Source organism: Canis lupus, chromosome 21 (assembly GCF_048164855.1).
Source record: "Canis lupus baileyi chromosome 21, mCanLup2.hap1, whole genome shotgun sequence".
Lineage (NCBI taxonomy): Eukaryota > Metazoa > Chordata > Mammalia > Carnivora > Canidae > Canis > Canis lupus.
In genome coordinates this window covers 22,698,293-22,709,605 of record NC_132858.1, presented here as the reverse complement: position 1 = coordinate 22,709,605, position 11,313 = coordinate 22,698,293, and the positions used below count along the sequence as shown (strand labels likewise).

The 11,313-nt window shown below is 60.1% G+C and overlaps 2 protein-coding genes across 9 annotated transcripts in view; one reads left to right on the top strand and one right to left on the bottom strand.

Moving 5' to 3' along the window:
• The window catches only part of ABTB2 (ankyrin repeat and BTB domain containing 2), a 167,284-nt gene extending 163,608 nt beyond the window's left edge, over window positions 1-3,676 (top strand). For all 4 annotated transcript variants that reach the window (XM_072791095.1, XM_072791094.1, XM_072791097.1 and 1 more), the window contains 3 exons: window positions 269-337; window positions 916-1,029; window positions 1,982-3,676. In XM_072791095.1, the coding sequence (XP_072647196.1) occupies window positions 269-337; window positions 916-1,029; window positions 1,982-2,179 (381 nt within the window). In that variant the 3' untranslated portion in view covers window positions 2,180-3,676. The remainder of the gene's footprint in view (window positions 1-268; window positions 338-915; window positions 1,030-1,981) is intronic.
• Window positions 3,677-7,200: 3,524 nt separating this feature from the next.
• NAT10 (N-acetyltransferase 10) overlaps window positions 7,201-11,313 on the bottom strand; it is a 37,928-nt gene continuing 33,815 nt past the window's right edge. For all 5 annotated transcript variants that reach the window (XM_072791089.1, XM_072791092.1, XM_072791090.1 and 2 more), the window contains 3 exons: window positions 10,991-11,064; window positions 10,130-10,213; window positions 7,201-7,992 (listed from right to left, as the gene is read on the bottom strand). In XM_072791089.1, the coding sequence (XP_072647190.1) occupies window positions 7,884-7,992; window positions 10,130-10,213; window positions 10,991-11,064 (267 nt within the window). In that variant the 3' untranslated portion in view covers window positions 7,201-7,883. The remainder of the gene's footprint in view (window positions 7,993-10,129; window positions 10,214-10,990; window positions 11,065-11,313) is intronic.

Here is an 11,313-nt window from a genome sequence, read left to right as displayed (position 1 = left end):
CGCTCCCAGGCCTCAGTTTCCCTCAGTGCCTTCCCTTCTGGGCGCACGGGGCTGTCCTGAGGATCCGAGTGAAGCCGCCCCAGGGAAGGAAGCTTGTCCTACGGGCCGGGATCCGGAGGGAGACTCTCCGGGGGCTGACTGCTAGAGGTGCTGCACAGTCGCCTCTGGAGCGCCCACACACGGGCGGAGAGCGTGGCCCTCTGCTGGAGCCCCGTGAGGACGCGGGCGCAGGGGTCCGCTCGTTCACACGGGCCTCCTCCCGCCGCAGATGATGATGCAGTACCTGTACTACGGAGGGACGGAAGCCATGGACATCCCAGCTGCCGACGTCCTGGAGGTGAGGGCCGGAGCCCGTGCGCCCCGTCCCCAGCTGCTGGCTCTCAGCGCCACGCTCTGGGACGTGGCATTTGGAGAGCCGAGGAGGGGGGCGGCCTCTTCCGGGACCTCCTGGGTCCCTGCTGGCCCTTCCTCTTCTGTGACAGGAAGGGCCTCTCGGAGAGGCCAGGCCGGGGACCTGTGTGCCCACCTGCGTCCTGGGCGGGGGCAGGGGTGGGGGTGGGGGCGGGGTGAGGAGGAAGGGCTCCCCAGTGGGGTCACAGGCCCCGGAGGTTCAAAGGCCGCCCAGCCCCTCACGTACCTCCTCACCACGTAGAGAACGGGCCCCCTGCCGGTCAGGCGCCCGTTGAAGGTCCAGGAGACCGCAGCCCGCAGTTGAAGGCCCTCTGAGGTCAGGAGTCCCATCCAGTGTCGCCACCGTCCCCTGCCTTCCAAGGCGTCCCGGGAAGTACCTAGGTGGCCCAGAACAGAAGGCAGTCGTCACACTTGACCTGCTGAGGTGGGCAGGGCCCGCCACACCGGGCAGCTTCGTTCCCCGAGGCCTGGCTGCCCCCACCAAGGCCACGTTTGCCCCACCAGCTGCTGTCGGCTGCCAGCCTGTTCCAGCTGGACGCCCTGCAGAGGCACTGCGAGATCCTGTGCTCCCAGACCCTCAGCGTGGAGAGCGCCGTGAGCACGTACAAGTACGCCAAGGTGAGTCCGCGCTGGTGGGCCGCAGCAGCTCGGATCCGGCCACACTCAGGCGGGGGGCCTGGGCTGAAGGGCGGAGCTGCTCCAGGGGGATGGTCCCCGCCCCCAGCCTGCCCTCCCCAGGCTTCCCCCTCGGCAAACAGCACAGCCCTCGGCTCAGGTGCTCACTCAGAACTTAGGAGCTGTGTTCCCACCTGCCCCAGCGGCAGTCGGCTCTGCCCACGTCCCCCGTGCCCACCCCCCCCCCGTGCCCACCCTGCCGCCACCCCTCATCTGGCTGACCGAGGCGCCGGCCTCCCCTCCTTGGCTCCTGCCCTGGGCGGGCTCCAGGCTCTTTGAAGAGTGTCAAGGCCACGGCCTCCTGCACCTGCAGCCTCCCTCCCGGAGGCTTCCTCTGCTCCGGGCTGACTGTCCCCCCGAGGGCCCCTGGGGCCCCTCCCACGTCGCCCTTCACCTGGCCACCCCCACGTGGCTCCCCACGGCGTGACAGCCATCCCCTCCCTCCAGGAAAGCACCTTTCCGAGCTCCTCACAGCCCCACGTGAGGGGGCTCACCTGCCCTCCTCCCAGCACATGCCGCTGGCTGCCCTCCCCTTAGTGGTTCTCTGGCTTCTGGTCTCCCCCAAAGTAGAACTTGTGCTGTAGGAGCCCGTAGTGGGGACCTGGCCCGGAGCCGCACCCGGTAGTTGTGGAGCCAGTTACTGAGCACCCCGGTGAACGGGCTCCAGGTCCCCAGGTGGTCCCCGGCAGTGGTCAGGGAGCCCCCCCCACCCCGGGGTGCCTGCCCTTCTGTTAGGGCAGCGGTGGGGGGAGGCAGGGAAGGTGACGGAGCCGAGAACGGTGATGTTCCTGGTGAACAGTCGTCCCGTCTGGAGGAATCCAGATCCGGGGGGGGGGGGGGGAGGGGGGGGAAAGGACGAGGCTGTGGTGCTCTCACCCACCCCTGGCCCCTGCAGATCCACAACGCCCCCGAACTGGCCCTGTTCTGTGAAGGCTTCTTCCTCAAGCACATGAAGGCACTGCTGGAGCAGGACTCCTTCCGGCAGCTCATCTACGGCCGCAACAGCAAGGTGCAGGGCCTGGACCCGCTGCAGGACCTGCAGAGCACCCTGGCCGAGCGTGTGCACTCCGTCTACATCACGTCCCGGGTCTGAGGGGGCACACGGCAGCCCGGCACGCCCAGCCCCCTCTGGGCCGGGGGGTGAAAGGCTGGGAGCATCTGATAAGTCCGTAGCCCGAGCCCCCGCGGATGGGTCGGGGGCCCCCGGGATGGGTGGGGGCCCTGGCTGTAGGCCTCCCTGGAGCCAGGCTCCTGGGACTCCGTTGCCCTCTCTGATGTCTGTCCTTGGGCAGGTAGATGGGCTCTGAGCCCTCCCATCACCGGGCAGCCCCACCTTCAACCCCTCTGCCCCCAGAGCTCTTTACTTCACTAGTGATCAGCAGACAAGGCCAAAGGGTGGCCCTTCCCCCGCCCCCACCCCCCATAGTTTGCACCTTGAGGGCCACCGCATACTCACCCTCGTGTGCCACTTCTTCCCCTGGATGTCTACGGCTGATCCTGATGCACCCCTGCTTGAAAAAGCTTCTGACCATGCCTTCCAGGCTCTGGCCACCCCCAATCCCCAGGCCTCCCTAAGCTCAGGCCGTCTCAGCTGGGGCCCTGGGGGTACAGGCGACCTGATGAATGTAGGGAACCTACACGCTGGACCCCGGGCCACTTCTTGCAGAAGCTGGTATTGTTCCCTCAAGGTCCCGCCAGAAAGGCTGCCAGGATCCCTGAATTTCCTCAAGGCTGTGCCTTCCCACGTGTGATGTGAGCCTCCAGGGGCCCCGAAGATCCTACCCAGAGGGTCACAGAGGGCCCTATTTCCTTTGGCATCCAGGCCCCAGAGCCCCTCCTTGGGGGACCCACGCACCCGCTCCATTAGTGCGAGAAGGCAGGTCCCCAGCTGATGCCCTCAGACATCCAGGCTAAGCCCGGGGAGGCTTGGGGGCACACAGGGTACAGTGGGCGAGTCTGGTGGCCTCAGCTTTCGTTGCTGCTGCCTTGGGGGCCCATTCTGAAACCCCAAGCCTAGAGCTAGGCTGCCTCTGTGGGCTCAGGAAGCAGCGCCCTCGGTGTGCCCCTGGCTGGGTCCCTCAAGGGAAAGTCCTTTCCCTTGGACTAGAGAGGGGGGCGCCCCTCATTGGGACTGCAGGTCGTGGGGGCATAAAGGGGGGCGGTGGGAGGAAAGGACCTGCTGTGGACTCTCTCCTGCTGCCGCAGGCCTGCTGCTGGCTCCAGGCTTGCCAAGGTGGAGACGCAGCGTCAGGCGGGCCGCTTGTCGTATTTATGGACCAGACACCGGGGGAGCAGCACAGACAGCTTGCTCTGGGCGTAGCTCTCCGGGCCGTCTGGCTGCACCTTAGAAACTATTTATTCCCCAAGAGCAGAGCCCTGGGCCCGTCAGGAGGTGTCACTTTGGTTACCTTGAAAAGCCCCCGGGGCTTGCAACCTTGGAAAATATTTTTGAGACTAGCTGCTTGAGGTGGATGTACAAAGGATAGGCGGTATTTTATTGCTGTAATATTGTACGATACTGTAACTATACGTTGTCACTTACTGTAAATGTACCATGGTTTTATTAACAATAAACACTTGTTAACAGCGACCTTGGCCCGTCACTCCTGCCCGAGGCTGCTCGGAGCTAATTCCGGGCTCCTTGGGCTCCGGCCTCGGGCTGGGGGGCTGGGGGGCTGGGGGGTGGCTTCCCGCCCCCTCGCCTCACCCACCCCCTGAGCCTGGAGCCGCCCCTCGCTGGGCCCTGGTTTTCTCTTCTGCCAAACAAGGTGGCCGACGACAAAACCCTCCGTGGTGAGCGCTTACGGTGCCGTCATGAGGACGGAGGGGGGTGTGGGGACGGAGGCCGCTGCCAGGCCTAAGGACGCCGTCGCGAGCGTTTCCCATCCTCCCTGAGCCCCGGCCACCCCTGTGGCCCCCGCATGGGAACTGCCAGTGGGGTTGATGGTCACCTGCAAGCCCCTGCGACGTCCAAACCTGTGTGGCGGCCAGGTGGAGGCAGGGCCTTCTCGCCTGTCCCTCGGTGGCTGCTGCCTGGGGCCCAGCCAAGCCCGAGCTGGTCTGTGCCACCTGTGAACGGAGGAGGACAGGGAACTGGTGACTCTGGGCTGTAGTTTGTTTTAGGTACAAAGTCCAGGCAGGAATAAAATTTCTCTGAAATGCATGCTGAGGGGTGTCCCTGGGTGGCTTAGTGGTTTAGCGCCTGCCTTCGGCCCAGGGTGCGATCCTGGAGTCCCAAGATCGAGTCCCACGTCGGGCTCCCGGCATGGAGCCTGCTTCTCCCTCTGCCTGTATCTCTACCTCTCTCTATATATGTCTATCATAAATAAATGAATAAATCTTTAAAAAAAAAAATGAAATGCGTGCTGAGGCAGGAAGCGCAGCGCCAAAGCTCCCTGGGAACACCGGACCGGTGGCTGTGGTTCAGGACCCCATAGGCCAGAACTCGGAAGCCGGGGGCCGCTTAAAGGCCTTGGGGCGTCACTGGGGTCAGTCCGGGAGAGGCCCAATGACCAGCTGCTGTCGGGACCCTGGCCCCGGGGAGAAGGCCTGCGTGGACACACGGCGCCCTCTGGGGGCTACAGGAAGGAGGCGCACCCCTTGGCGCCCTGGGCAGAGGCCCCTGAGGGAGGGTCAGGGGCTGTCCCCACCCAGCCTGGCCCTCCGCAGTGGGCCCGTCAGGGGTCTGGGTCACAAGTCCGTCCTCCCCTCCTGCCCCCCCACCCCCGACACACCTCGGCCAAGTACCTAGGGAGCTCGGGGGTCCTCCCTCCGGGGGCAGCGCGAGGGACAGGACGTGAGCCTGCGTGAGCAGCACACTGAGAAAGCACCTCCCGCCCGAGGGGCCTGGGTGGCTCAGTCAGTAGGCGTCCCACTCGATCTGTCCCACTCGATCCAGCCAGGGCTTGATCTCAGGGTCATGAGTTCAAGCCTTGTGTGGCCGGCCGTGGAGCCTACTTTAAAAATAGAAAAAATCAGAATCTTTCAAGGGAGCTGGGCCTCCAGGCAGGAGGGGCCCCAGGGCTCCTGCCCCCCCCTTCCTTTGCCCCCTGCTGGTTCCCCAGTGCCAGCCAGAGGCCAGGAGGCCGGGACCACAGAGAAGCGCTCAGCTGCAACAGCCCACGCCATCCACACCACGTTCCCCCTTGAGTCCCCTCTGTGCCCACCCCCTGGTCCCCCCAGACTCCCCAGGGCTGCGGGGCCAGTTGCACATGGAAGCACCGAAGCAGGCCGGCAGGAGCCCGCTCCCGGCTCGGGGGCTCGGGGGCTCGGGGGCTCGGGGGACAGAGAGCACTTGGGAATCTTTGTTCAGCTCCTTGAGCCCCGTGGCGTCCGGTGCCGGCGCTCACAGCCTGCCTGCCTGCATTCATCTCCCACCAACCTTCCCCGAGACAGCCAAGCCATACAGATGTCACTGTCTGGGGGCCAGATGGCGAGGTCTGGGGAGGTGTGCTTTTTCAAGTTTGGAGGAGAACCCAAGATCACCACCCTGAAGGGCAGAGGCCTGTTTGGGAACATACGCTTTGTGAGTAAAAGGGCCGCGACTGCACGCGGTAGGAGAAATGTTCGCTTCGTCTGTGCCAGACGGGCAGACAGCCTCAGGTCTCAGCGCATTGAGGAACCACCTTGCCCCGACGGGTCTGCCCCCAGGGTGACAGGTCTGCCCCCAGGGTGTGTCTCCTTGCTGCCCAAGTGGGGCTCTTCAGCTTGGGTCGCGGTGTTCGACAAAGCCCGTCTGACGAAGGCTTAGCGCTCGTGAGTCACCGAGCAGCTCCTCTGGTTATGCAGAAGCAGGCCACGTGACTGAGACTTCTGGAACACTTGCCGGACATCAGGCACCACTGTCCGCTCTTCACACCCAACTCCTCTCACTCCTCACAAGGGCCCAGGAGGTGGGAGGGATCACTACCACTTCCATCTCCCGGCCGTGCGCCCGGACCACGGGCACAGGTAAGGGGCATGCCCAAGGCCACAGTGAGACCCGGGGCAGAGCCAGGAGGTCTGGCTCCAGGGCACCTCTCCCTGCACCCTGGAGCGGAGCACAAGCCAGGCTTCAGGGCTGGAGAGGCTGCACGAGGGCTCAGCCGCTCTGGGCCCCACGGTTTTGAAGAAGTCATCCAGCTCGGACCATCCAGGATTCTGACTTTGCTTAAAGCCTCTCTCCTAAGAGAATCCTCTTTGAAAGACAGGCTCAGGCACTCAGTTGAAAAAAGTGAATCAAAAATTATTCTCGCTGCCCCTCTCAGCAAACTTTCCTGCAGACCTAATGGAGTCTGCGGGCGGGAACCTGCAGATCCAGGAGACGCACAGCCCCTAGGCCTGTGCAGACCGGGTGCAGGGGTGTCCCTAGTCCAGGGAATTTGTCCTCCTCACTGCGGCAGCGAGTCCGGGGTGGTGTGCATTTAAGCCTCTTTGGTCCAGAAGCTCCCCTTCCTTCCCTGCCGGGAGTTAGACTTCTAGGAACCTGGAGGACACATCATGGCTGAGAAAAGGGTCTTTGGACTCAACAGAAGACCTTTTAAATTCTGTGAAAAACCAAGGAAGATCAGTAACTAAGGCCTCTGTGTGAATTTTCCAGATAAAAAGAAGAGCAAGCATGGAAGCTGAAGACTGCTGGGGAGCCGCCATCAGCTCACGTGCGTGACCAGAACGAGGGCACAGCCGAGCGGACTTCCACCTTGAGCTTGTCACGTACTCAGGGGCAGGGATCAGAAACCAGCAGAGGACCTTCAGGGTCAAGGTTTCAGCACCACAGTACTGGGTTTGGAACCAGGAAAGGCTACCATCAGACACTCCAGAGTATGTGTGAAGCCACCATATAATTTCTGTCCCCAACAGAGGGAAGGAACGGGACGACCTTGACAGGAGCTCAGGAGGAAAAGCACAGCTAGCTAGCTCCCAGGAGCCACAGCACGTCCCTCCGAAGGACCACAGCGCACGCAGGTGGTGCCGGCCATGTCTCCCCCAGGCTTCTGGGTTGGGAAGCCCTGGCCACTGCCCACCCTTGGCCTTGGCACCACTTTCTGAAGTCTACAAGGCAGCCAGGACCCACCAGAAGCAACAGGGCGAGGGGCAACTTCCACCTACGTGGAGCCAATGAGCACCCAGAGGCAGTTGGTCTTTCCAGCTTGTTATTTATTAAAAATAGATTCTCTCTCCCTCACCCGTGCTAGCAAAAGGGTCTTGCTCAACATTTTTTTTTTTCCAAATAGATGAAATAACAGATTGGGGGGGGGACTCAAGCCTAAGAGCTCAGGCTTTTCTGGGACAGGGGGCAGCAGCAAGCCTATGGAGCCTGGAGTGGCAGGGTTTATGGCAAACCCCAGGGCACGAACAGGGACCAGAGTTCTGCTGCTCTAGGCCTCACGGTGTGCAGACAAGGCCACGACGAGAGGCCCAGGGCTGCACCGGTGCCTCCTGGGCATCACCAGAAAGCTGTGTTTGACGCCTAAGAAAGGACCAGAGTCAGTGTGGCTCCTACATGTGCGAGGAGCTAAAACAGCTGGGCCCAGAGCAAAAATAGGAACTTCCGGAGGGAAAAGGCCTGCTGTAGGAGGGGAGACAGGCCCTTGGCAGCGCCAGAGGTCTGCCCAGCCATCGAGTTCCAAGTGAGCCGGCAGTCCACATAGTGACGTTGCCCTAAGCCAAACTCAGCCCAAAGATGGAATTCCCGGCCAGCTTCCGGCTCTCATGGGGACTCTTGCGGCTTTTAACAATCCAGGCAGCGGCCCAGTCCGGCCAGGGACAGCCCAGGGAGTCGGGGGGACCTCCTTACGCGTCAGCCACCAATGCCCACGCTATTTCTTCCGCTTCAGTTTCAGATCCTTTTTGTTCTTCATGTCTCTGTTTTTCTTCAGCTTTTTGTTCTCTTTGGGTTGTTTGGCTTCTAGCTTCCTTTTCTTGTCACTGGAGGGGGGAGAAAACAAACCATGAGTAGAAAGAGGAAGAAAATGAAATATGCACAGATCTGTACCATCTTTCAGGCTGCTTTGCTTGGTCTGAAAGGGTCTCCACCGCCCGAAACATGAATGACATTAGACACAGACGTTCTCCGCAAGCCTATCTGCAAGCCAGGCGATGGGCTGGGGGGCCGTGCCGACCCAGTTCCTGCCCTGGCCGGCTCTTCCTCAGACCCAGCAACAATCTCTGCCTTAACATCTGAAATTGGAGTTCTCTTTGGAGTACTGCTCATGCGCCTCTCCCAAAGCCTCAAGAAAAATCTAAGGCGTCCCAAGGAAGATTCCCTCCCAGCACTCACCACTCAGGATTACCCTGGAAAGCAGATGTACTATCCCGATGATCCCAAGGAAACTCCCAGGAAACCCTGATAATACTTTCCAATGTGGCATTATTTTAGTTTTCCTAAATGAGAGGGAAACCCCAGGAGTAGTAAGTCAGGTTACGTTCCAGCTGGCCAGCCTGGTAGTGCTGCCGTTCAGCAAATGGCCACCTTCCTTCCCGCTTACAGGCTACAGCTCCTCTTCAGCGGCCTGCTGCCCTGGGCACAAGCACCCCCCCCCAGGCGGAGAGCATCCACAGACCACTAACATCACCTGAATGACCTGACCTGAGGCTGGGGGAGCAAGGCCTCAAAGGATATGACGATAGAGAGCAGTGTGTGTACCTCCAAGAGGGCAATTTCCTCGGAGCCCTGAAAGCACCAACTACCACAAAAGTCAGGGAACTCGGGAGGCCCCTCACCAGCAGTGACAGCCGAACAAATGGCAGGGCGAGCCAAGCTTGGAGGAGCTGGGAACCAACTGCACCCACACCAAGCACATGCCACGGCCTTTTGTTCCAGTCAAAAGCCCCATGTTCGAGGCCGGGGCCATCACGGGCATTGGGCTGCATCTGCCGTACTGTCCAAACCAGAAACTAGGACCCACAGACAGCAGGCTCTTGGGCCACATCGGAGAGCATCTGGGAAGTGAGGCTGGCACCAATGCTGGAACCTTCAATATACCAGAGTAACTTACAGAGACTGCAGGAGACAGGATCTACAGTTCCTAGAGTTGCAAGACTTGGCTTTCCAGATAAATCCTCTAAGGGATCCTGTCCTCTGGCAATGCCAAGAACTCACCTTCCTACTAACCCCAAACCAGATGTGGAAGTTTATCTCTGAGGCCCAGAGCAGGGGACACCTCATTCTCCTCCCAACGGAACTCTGAGGAAGGTTCTGGCCCAAGAAGCCATTATCTACAAATACTCCCCTCTCTGCAGAGAAGCAGCTGGAGAGGAAGGTTTTCAAAGCAGAGTTCAGGGACTCCTGAGATCCCCCAGACCATTCCATTCCAGGTGGGCCCCAAGGTAGAAATTATTTTCATAACGACATAAATATGTTTGCCTTTCACTTTTGTTCTCTTCCAGTGGCACCAGACCGAATGTGGGCACAGATGAGCCAGCTGCCTTCTATTAAGCCAAACAGTACTGATTTGCAAAAAACGTAACACAGTGACACCCTAAGATTTTTGTGGCCAAGAATCTTTAAAACAACAAAATAGAGAGTCCATGACTATTAATTTGGATGAGTGGTTTTTCTCGGTTTCTCGTTTCTAATGTGGGAAATAACGATAAATACAACCCACATAAACAAAAGCCCTTAGGGGGCGCCCTCGATTTTTAGGAGGCTGAAGAAATTGAAGGCCGGAGACTAGGAGAACCATCAGCGCGAGGAGCAAGAAATGTGGGAGGTCACACTCCAGCCTGGCAGTGGCCACGCTTGGGCCCCAGCCCGGCTCCGCCTCTCACTGGTTGGATGCTTTTCCGGAAGTTACTGAACACCCCGCGGCCTCAGTCACTTCACCTTGAAAGCAGCGCTGGTAATAAAAGAGCCACCGCTGTTGTTCCGAGGGTGACGGGACACCACACTGAGGCCACAGCGGCCCCGTGGCCCCGCCCCGTCTGTCAGAGACAGTATTCCGAAGCAGCAACCCTCTGAGGAAGGAGAAGGGGTTTGTCCCTCAAAGCTTTCTTTCCTAGTGAGTCACCAGAGAAGCACAGAAACCAGAAAGCCTCCCGTCCGGGCCCACGGGGCCCTCCTCACCTCTTCAGGCTGACGATGGAGGCATTCTGTCCCGCTTTGTTCAAGACTTCATTCCATTCCTCATCATCCCCACGGATTATGTATCTTTAAAAAACAAAAACACAAAAAAACAAAACTCAAAGCCTGCCTACAAGAAGGGACTGCTTGCAAGACGACAGCTACACGTTCTCTCCAGAAACACACTGCCACGAAGCCAGGAGAGCTGCATCGGTGTGGACAGACGGCAAGGGAACGCCAGAGCCGAGCTCCAGGAGACGGGCTCCGCCCGAGGAGCAGGCCTGCAGGAGTCGGGGGCCTCCGGTCGCCCCACAGTTGCCCGTTCACTCCCGCCCTCAGGCATGTGCTCACAGGCCCCGGGATCAGGCCTCCCTGCCCCATCTCCTTGGGATCTAGCAGTGCTGGCAGGTCGAGGTCCTGAGAGCTCAAAGTGGAGGGCACAGCCGCCTCAGCCACGGGGCTGCAGGTCAGAGGGCTCAGAAGCCACTAATTCTAGAGTCATTATTCCCATCAGTCCACAGAGCGGACAACAGCTGGAAGGCTGAAGCTCCAAGGGGACCGGGAGTCCTAGTGCGCAGAGGGTACCAGAGAAAGGAGTCTTGTGCCTCAGGCAGTAGCATGGCCACTGAAAGTGGATGCTCCTCACTCAGCATCCTCCTCCCAAGGCACCTCAGGGAAAAACCCTCCAAAATTCTGCAAATAGTGAAGGAGGAAGTTTAATTTAACTGAGTGCTTCTAAAAGAGTGCCCTGCAACAGATGCCAGGGCGCCCGGAGGGGGATCAGAAGAGGCCTGCACACAGGCGTGAGGGTCCTCACAGCCCAGGCAGAGCCTTCACTCCCCACCAGCCCCGCAGGGGCCTTACTGAGAGAGATCCATGTTCTTCAGCTTCCCCACTTCTTTCTCGTGTTTCTCCTGGAATTCCTTTGCTGCTTCATCCTGCAGTCCAAGCCCGAGAGACAGAGTAAGTCAGGGGCAAGCAGAGGACGAAGCACAGAAAAAGGTGAAGGGGCAAGAGTATCCCGGGGAGGAGCACACAGCTCCGCCACCAGATGCAGGACTATAAAATGTGCGTTTGGAAAAGTCTAAAAGGACAATCGGGAAGTTGTCGGCAGCAGCTGCCGGACGGTGTGCACACGTGCAGTGGGACATGCTCGTCGAGGAGGGAGAGCCGGAGCACACGCGGGG